At 49.6% G+C, this 9,442-nt stretch overlaps 1 protein-coding gene across 1 annotated transcript; it reads right to left on the reverse strand.

Moving 5' to 3' along the window:
• Nucleotides 1–1,774: 1,774 nt before the first annotated feature.
• Nucleotides 1,775–7,101, reverse strand: LOC125629955 (uncharacterized). The gene is made up of 2 exons (XM_048835314.2): nt 5,559–7,101; nt 1,775–2,730 (listed from the first exon to the last, which is right to left on the reverse strand). Exons 1-2 carry the CDS (start codon nt 6,573–6,575, stop codon nt 2,326–2,328), a joined length of 1,422 nt encoding a protein of 473 aa, XP_048691271.2. The 5' UTR covers nt 6,576–7,101; the 3' UTR covers nt 1,775–2,325.
• Between the last annotated feature and the right edge of the window lie 2,341 nt (nt 7,102–9,442).

The following is a 9,442-nucleotide window of genomic DNA, read 5'->3' on the forward strand; positions in this document are numbered from 1 at the left end:
AATAACTGAGGTTTTTTACCAATATTCCCCCTTTCGCATTTCTCCACCAAAATGTTATACCAATAAAATAAAAACCAGCAGGATCTTATTAAAGGGGAAAAGGCAAAATACCACATTTATTGTGAATACAGAAAGAATCATAGTAAGCAGTTATAGTTATAACATTCCATTCAATCTCATATTTATTCACACATTCATTCATACAAACACACACACACACACACAGGTTCTGCAAGGTTGTTATCATAGTTACCAGCCTTAGAGTTGCTCATGCCAAGCCACTGGCCAGGTGGCCTGGACATGAGGAGGGAGCAGGGCCTTGTCAGATGCACATCTGATGCTCCTGGAAGTTGGTTTGCAGAATCAGACCCCAAAGTTCTCACTTTCTAGAGCACATTTTTATAGGAATTTATTCCTATGCCAGTCTATGGGAATTGCTTCATCATGCTGTTGCTGAATCAATCAGCAGATGGCACATTCCTGACAGCTCCATGCTGCCAGATGTTATCTTGTTCTTCGGTTCTCCCATCCTTGAGGCTGTTGGGTGGATTCCAGTCTGCCCTCCGGGGGGGGGGGGGTCCTCTGGTTATTTCCACTTGACGCCTTCTTCAGCTGATGGGCACTGGATTCTTAGTCTGGCACCTCCCTGATCATTCAGTTATTATCCACACCAAGCATCCATCCACATACATCCTCCATCACTATTTTAATCACAATTGTTAACAAAGCAAGATGAATACAACAAAAGGGTGGGGAGTTTCTGGGTGCTGTTTCTGTTATTACAGAGTATTGCTTTGAGTCTCTCTCTGTGTGAGTAGTTGTTGTTACAAAGAATTGCTTTGAGAACAGACTCTGTCTTAGAATGTACTAACACAATTAGCAGCTTGCAGGTTTCACACATAGAGGGAGAGAAACAGTACCAAAAACCAAGAGACCTCTTAATTAGTAATACCCTGGGATTAAACTCTGGGGAATCAAACTCATTTGTGATTTTAATACAGAACTTCTTTAATATGATCCAACAATACGTGCTGGAGCTGAAGGGCTTGGACCGGCTAGACTCCTCTGGAGTCAAAAAGAGGTCCTAACTTGCTGTGCCACTGGACGATCCTGTCGTGTGTGCCACATCGTCCTCCAGCTCCACTTCCTCATCCACCACTTCGCCCTCGGGGTTGAGTCTGCTGCCTCCAGCCCACTGAAGTAGCCATGGGTCTCTTGGTGGTGTAGGTGGGGTCACCACCGAGGATGGCATGCAGCTCCTTATAGAAGCAGCATGTCTTTGGCATTACACCAGAGCGATGACTGGCCTCCCTTGCCTTCTGGTACACCTGCCTCAGCTCATTGATCTTAGCATGGCACTGCTGTGTGTCCCTTTCATGCCCCTCCAAGCCACTAACAATCTGCTCGTGGGCATCAAAGTTCCTACCCTGGAGTGAAGCTGCAACTGCACAGCCTCCTCTCCCCACAGACCCAGCAGATCCAACAGCTCCAGTATACTCTGTGCAGGAGTGCGTCTGCTGCAGAAAAAAGGCATGGTCAGCTGGGAAGATGCTGTGTGAACTCTGCAAGCTGAGCAAACAGGAAGAGGAATTTCAAAAATTCCCAGGCCTTTAAATGGGGGAGAGGCGCATACCTGTGTACCTTCAAGGCAGCAGAGTTCAAATGGCTGACCAGAGTGGTCAGGATGGGCATTGTGGGACATCTCCCAGAGGCGAATTAGCACAACATAACCAAGCGCCGTGTGTGGCGGTTCAGTGATGAGACAGAACACAGCTTTTTGCAAGCAGGCAGGCTGGTCAGCTGAGATGGGCGTTCTCTGCCCCCCCGCCTTCCACCTTCTCCTTTTATTATATTTCTCCCCCCTAAGCATTACACACTGCTACCGCAAAAAGATACACAAAGGAATGTATGACGTTGATTAATATACTTAGTTGCATCTTTTATATACTACAATCCTGGTTCTCAGGCCTTGAGCCCAGGCTAAGAAAGCCTCCCACAATTACTGTCCAAACAATCAAGTTCTCATGGTTCATATCTAGCCCTTGTCCTTGGATAGAGCAATGTGTGCATTGCTTCTACGAAACAGTCAGGGTGTGCCCCGCCTGCTTCTAGGTGGACTAGCTAAACATTAACCCTTCATCTCCCCGTTTTTTATTTATTAATATTTGGCCATCTCATGGTAGCCGTCAATTTGTTTTGTCATGCTATTTAACTCCCAGACAGACAAGGACATAACCTGGGGAGCTTTCCAGGGCAAAATTTTACAAAATCTTAACAAGGAAAGAATACATTGTATACAGCAGCAGCAAAAAGTAAGCCCAATGATTACAAACACAAAATAACCAAAAGCTCAACATCTGCAATATAATCATCTAAAAGGGGTACACTTCTTTTAGAAAATAGCAGGCACAAAAGGCACACAATCATCACAGAATTAGCAGTGATTTGGGCGAGAATCGCCACAAACAAAGTCTCAGGAGTCTCTGGCTGTTGATCTGCTGCCAGTCTTCGTTGAGCCGCGGCGACCAATGCTTTTACTGCTCCCCATGTTACGGGCTGGCTTGGGACGCTACGCCTCCTCCGTTTCCGTCCCGTCGTTGTCGACTCGGGGGGCAACGCGGTCTCCTCCAAGGTCAGCTGAAACTCTGGTATGGGATTCGACAGTCCCTGGTGCCATGCCATGTTGTTTAAGTGCTGGTCGCACACACCGAGCTGGAACCCACAACGGTCCTGCAGGGAGAGACACAGCAGCATATCCCCGACCCCAAGTGATTAGAGGTACTGGGCCCAGTCACTGTGGATCGGGCAGCTGACAGTAATAGACACGTGGTCTTTCCAGTACCTCAGATTTGTGAAAATGCCGATCCGCAGGGGTCTGCTGATCTGCATTCAGTGTTAACTTATTTAAAGTAAACAAGAGGATATGCATTTGTTGTTAAATGTCTCCTAAGGTTCGGAGACGCAGCTCCCCTTGTTTTAATTGTTTATCTAGCAAGGTTTTGAGTGTGCGATTGGCACGTTCAACAATGGCTTGGCCCGTGAAATTATAAGGGATTCCGTGTGTAAGACGGACGTCCCAGCGGGCACAAAAGGTGGGGAGGGCTGCAGAGCAGTAGGCTGGGGCATATCTGTTTTAATTTGGCAGGGGCGACCCATAACAAAAAGGCAGGCCAGCAAATGGTGAATAACTTTGTTAGTGGCTTCCCCACGTTGTGGGGAAGCCCAAAAAAAAACTTAAATACATATTAACGGAAACATGTAAAAACAAATAGGGGCGGAATTGTGGCACATGAGTAACATCCATCTGCCACAGCTGATTTGCTGCGGTACCTCGGGGGTTAACGGCATAAGAAAAAGTAGAAGCAGCAGCAGCACAGTGGGGGCAGGAACGAACAATGGAACGTGCATGATCAGCAGGAATGTGAAACTGCCGGGCCAAAACAGAGGCAGACTGATGAAAAAAGGCCTGGCTTTCAATGGGGTCAGAAAAAAGGGAATTTACCTGACCACGCAACGCGCGACCGGCACGTGCATTGCCCTCAGTGAGTGGCCCAGGCAGAGGGGTATGACTGCAAATATGAGCAACAAAATAAGGGAAATGACAAGTGGCAAAAAGGTGCTGCAAAAACAAAAACAGGCGAAGGAGGTCTGCATCAACCTGAGGGGTAATGAGGGCAAGGGGTAAATGATCAATTACCTAATAAACATAATAGGTATCCACAATTAAATTAAAGGGACAATCAGCAAAAGGTTGAAAGGCCAAAATAACAGCAGCTAATTCTGAGGGCAACGGGGGATGGTAAAAAAAACAATCTTTTAAATCTAACACACAAAGTTGATCGGTTTGAGGAATTAAATTTGGATTTGGCAAGCCAAATTGCAAGGGGCCCATAGGTTGGATGCGTTTATTTATTTCCCTTAAATCATGTAACAGACGCCAAGCACCCGATTTTTTCTTAATAACAAACACCGGGGTGTTCCAGGGACTAGTGGAGCTCTCCAGTCGCTGTGCTTGCAAATGCTGCTGCACAAGCGAATGAAGTGCTTTTAGCTTTTTTAGAGGGAGGGGCCACTGATCAATCCATACGGGCTCTAAGGAGTGCCATACCAAGGGTAAGGCGGAGGGCACGGTGGGTGAGGGAGGGTTTTGGGCCATCAGATGTTAATATCGAGGGTGGTGTCTAACTTTGTAAGTAAATCACGGCCCCAAATATTGAGGTGGACAGGGAGCACAAAAGGGCGGATAGTAGCAAGGGTATGGCCTCCCGGTTTAGAGACCGTGACCCAAGACAAACTTTGGCGCCCGGGTTTACTACCCCCGATCCCCCACAATTCTTTAGAAGGAACCGTAGGCCAATTAACTGGCCACTCCAGATCACGAATCACCGTAACGTCAGCTCCAGTGTCCACCAGCCCTGTAAAAGGAACATCATCTAAGAGAAGTGTTAGCTGAGGCTTCGAGGGGCGGACTGACATTGTCAGAGCAACAAGTGGAGAAGACGCGCTGTGAGACGGCGAGTGAGACAACGTCGATCCAAAGCCGCCTCCGCCCCGAGTTTGATCCTCGGCAGCTGGCACCTGATAGGGGACTAAAATCAATTGTGCAATTGACCGTCCACGCGGGAGCGATTGTGGAAGATGAGTCCACACCTGAACCTTAATAATGCCAGTGTAATCAGCATCAATGACCCCTGGAATGACAAAAAAGCCCTGTTTCCCAGCATGTGAGCGAGGGAGAACAAGACCTACAAAGCCGGCAGGGAGAGGTCCCGTCACCTGTGTAGGTATGGCACAGACCTCCCCTGGCAGCCGAAAGTCAGTGTCCTCCTGCATGATCAAATCAAGCCCTGCACTTCCAGCAGTCGCCGCCCTCATAGAGTCTACGGATTCCAAGGCAGAGGAGCGATTGCCTGAGTAGGAAACACCCCCGTTTGGCCCTGGGTTCGGGGGGGACCCGTCGCGCGGTTTCCCGACCCGCTACAACACTGATTAGCCCAGTGATAACCTTTCCCACACTTGGGGCACTTCTTTGAGGGTCGGGCTGGTGCCTTAGATGAGTGGCACTCCCGCTGAAAATGACCCTCCTTACCACAGCGGTAACAACGCTTCCCCTCCTTCCCAGTTTTTCTGAGGGCGGCAGCCAGAACTCCAGCCTTGTGGGCTTGTGTGCCAATGTTCTGGCACGCCCGCAGCATGTCTGAGAGCTCTAAAATACCAGAGGCTTGTGCTGCCTGGAGAGCACGGCGGCAATCCTCATTTGCATTTTCAACTGCCAATTTTAACAGGAGCTTGTGAGCTGCCTCAGTGTTATCCACCTGCCGGAGGATAGCCTCATGCAATCTGTTGGTAAAATCCAAAAAGGACTCTGAGGCACCCTGACGGATACTGACAAAGCTTTTGGTAGGCTTGCCTGAATCCGGGACCTTCTTGAAAGCATGCTGGGCACAGGTGGAAATAATGGGGAAGACGGCCTGAGGGAGTTGAGACTGCATCTGAATAGTAGCAAACGGGCCCTCCCCTGCCAATTGCTCATAAATGATACCGTGCGCTGCATGTACCTGAGCTTGGCGTTCTGCCATCTGCCGATACTCACTAAGCCAAATAACATACTGACTGGGTGACAACATCATGCGCAGCAGCGTTTTCCAATCCTCAGGGATTAGGGAGTACCCAGTACCTATCCCTTCAACGAGACCACGCACAAAGGTGCTAGTCAGGCCAAACTCACGAATTGCTTTCCTCACCTCTCTAACCACCGAGTATGACAAAGTGGTCCAGGTGCCCACGGGGTTGCCCTGGTCATCATTCTGCCAGGTCACCGGGCAAACTGAGACCAGATCAGCCAGCTCCTCCGCTGTAAGATCTGATCGAGCTTTCGCTGCGTGAACCATTTGTTGCACCAGCGAAAGCTTCTGAGCAGATGCAGATGACCCTCCGGGGGGCCCCACGGGGGGAGGGTGATCACACACCGGCTCCGGTGGGGAAGGCCAGGGAGGCGGTGGTAATAGAGGCACTGGGGGTGAAGCAGGGGGAGGGATGGCTGCAGGAGCGGACGGGGGCGGCGGGATCGGCAGCCCCTCTGTTGGTGCTGGAGAGGGCCTTTCCGAGGCGACACGCTGTGTCGCATCGCCAGGAGGGGGGATGGCTGCAGGAGCAGATGGGGGCGGCGGGATCGGCAGCCCCTCTGTTGGTGCTGGAGAGGGCCTTTCCGAGGCGACACTCTGTGTCGCATCGCCAGGAGGGGGGATGGCTGCAGGAGCAGACGGGCGTGGTGAGATCACCATCCTCGCGAGGGAGGGCCTGTCGGAGGCGACACGCTGTACCACATTGCGGCAGAGGTGCCAGGCATGTAAAGCCTGCACGGGCGCCCGAGGCTCTTTGTGCAATGTCTGGCCCAATCGCTCCCAGTCTGCTAGCTTAAGGCTTCCGGCTTCAGGATACCACGGGCACTTGGCACACACCTCCTGTAGCAGGAGAGTAAGTGCTCGAGCCGGGCAGTCATGCTGAGCCTTACGCAGCAAATACTGCAGCTCATTGCGGTGTTGCACTTGCAAAGCAGAGAGGGAGCTTCCCATACTTACCACAATGAAAAATACTCACCGGGATCCGCGAAGCGGATGAGTGACGCGTCTGAAACCCTTGCCGGGCGAGGTGAGTGCTGAGGGCCCCACGTTGGGCGCCAGTTGTGGCGGTTCAGTGATGAGACAGAACACAGCTTTTTGCAAGCAGGCAGGCTGGTCAGCTGAGATGGGCGTTCTCTGCCCCCCCGCCTTCCACCTTCTCCTTTTATTATATTTCTCCCCCCTAAGCATTACACACTGCTACCGCAAAAAGATACACAAAGGAATGTATGACGTTGATTAATATACTTAGTTGCATCTTTTATATACTACAATCCTGGTTCTCAGGCCTTGAGCCCAGGCTAAGAAAGCCTCCCACAATTACTGTCCAAACTATCAAGTTCTCATGGTTCATATCTAGCCCTTGTCCTTGGATAGAGCAATGTGTGCATTGCTTCTACGAAACAGTCAGGGTGTGCCCCGCCTGCTTCTAGGTGGACTAGCTAAACATTAACCCTTCAGCCGTGTCTACACTGATGCTGCGTTGCTCTGACTACGTTGCAAAAAGCCCTATGCCTCTCGTCAAGGTGGTGTTATTATATCAGAGTAGCAGGGGAGTTACACCGGAGGGAGGAGCATTTCAGTGTGTACATCTCCACTGCTGACTTTTGTTGACAAAAGTGTGTAGTGTAGACAAGGCCTAATGGTGCTGGGATTGCTGCCATACCCCCAGACTTGAAGTGGTTTCCATCACATACAGGGTTTAAAGTCTGGTTCAATGGCTCTCAGCACCCCCACAATGCACATTTTTCCAGCACTCCTAATGCTACCACAGCACCTGCACTCACAGTCCCTGCCAAGTATAACTATGAATACAGTAGAGAGCTTACAGTGGTGCAGTTGCATCGATGCAGCTGCACAGCTGTAAGGTCTCTAATGTAGCCACTCTAAGCTGACAGGAGAGAGTTCTCCCATCAGCTTAGTTACTCCAGCCCCCTGAGCAGTGGTAGCTATGTCAGCAGGAGAACCTCTCCCGCCAACATAGCACTGTCCACACTGGCACTTAGGTCAGTGTAACATATGTCGCTAAGGTGGGTGGCTTTTTCACACCCCTGAGCGACACAAGTTATACCAACATAAGCAGTAGTGTAGACATACTTACCACCTGCCCTTTCTATATTAGGATGGGTGGCTTTATCTTGTGTCCTGATAAAGCATCAGGGGGTATTACCTATTCAGTAAACTATCTGGAATGGAAATAAAAGGCATCATATTGTTTCACAACATGACACGATTTCAGAATGCCATCACATGGCATAGTAAGGGTGAGATGTTACATCACACTGTCAGATTTGCATTTCAGGACAAACTGAAGTTGGTGGCAGCCTCAAGACCTGACCCACGTAGAGAGATGCCAAGCAGGAGAAATGGTGCTAGGTCCAATGACTGAGCATGTTGATCTTTTAGTATCAACACCTACAAGCACTCTGTAAACTTGGCGAGGAGAAAAACCCATTTGGAAATGTTCAAGACTTCTTTAGTATGGTAGATACTTGAGAAAGAATTACAATATTTTTCATCATCATCACCACCACCTCCCCACTTACCTGATTTTTCTTCCAGAAACAGTTGTTGTTTCTTTCACTTTCAAGTTCAGCACTCATTTCACTTCTGTCGAGCAGAGAATGATGCAAAGGGATTAGATTTAATAAAATATCCATAAAGTAATAACATCTACAAAAGTTAAAGCCCCTTCCAAAATTCTTAGTCAGCCTTCCAGAAAAAAAAACCTAAACAGCCAAGATTTATATGGCTAAAAACATATCTGCTTGCCCTGATGGCTCAGAGATCACTGCTCTGCCGTGCCATGTGGGAGACCTGTGATGATCTTAGCCACCCTCTCTCTGTCCCTTTCTGTAGGACTCAGGAATGGTGCCAAGGCAGAGCACTGAGCCTCTGGAGACAAAGAGGGCCACATATTGTCCCTCTAGCCAAAGAAGGGGCTGGTGTCTCAATAAAGGGCAAGGAGGACAAATGACAAGAATGATGTGAACCTCAGGGATCCATTAGGAACACAAACAACTGTTTGGCCCCAGAGGTAGGGTGTGAAATGGAATAAAATTTCATATCACCAAACTTACCTGAGTTTGTCTTCCACAGCTTTCACCTGTTGTTCCATCTTGGTTCCATCCAAATTTGTGAGCTTGCCCTGTGCAGCCTCACTTTCAATGGCACAGAGCTATTGGGGATGACCGATAACTCATTAGAAGTCTTTCCAACGTAAGAGTGACAATACGGACACCACCTTCTACCCAATAAACCAGTGGTCCCCAAACTGATGCACAGCGGTGCCAGGGCAAGCCCCCACAGGGAACAGGGAGGGAGCACCATGCTTTCAGCCCCTCTCTGCCCCCAGACCAGCTCCGTCCCCAGCCTCGCTCCTCCTCCAACCCCATTCAGTGCCCCATCCTGCTCTGCCTCCAGGCCAAGCTCTGCCCTCACTCTGTCTCCACCCCCACACCAGCTCCCACCCCATCTACAGCTTCACACCATCCCCTGCTCTGAACCCAGCCCAGCCCTCATTCCCTCACCATCCCCAGACCAGCTCCGCTGCTAGCCCCAGCTCCTCCCCTATCCCCAGTTCTGCCCCCAGTCCAAGCTCCACTGCTGAGGAATTCTTAGCTGAGCAGCTGGGGTGGGGAGAAGGGGGAATTGGACAGATTCTATTAATGGTAAGGTGGGGGGGCATGACTGAAAAAGTTGGAGCACCACTGCAATAAACCCATACCATCAAAGAAAAAAAACAAACAGGACATTAATAAAAACTAATTAAATCAAATAAAAAAAACCTATCGTAAGCAGAGCTTTTATCCCAAAAAGAA

The sequence above is a fragment of the Caretta caretta genome, chromosome 1, assembly GCF_965140235.1.
Source record: "Caretta caretta isolate rCarCar2 chromosome 1, rCarCar1.hap1, whole genome shotgun sequence".
Classification (NCBI taxonomy): Eukaryota; Metazoa; Chordata; order Testudines; family Cheloniidae; genus Caretta; species Caretta caretta.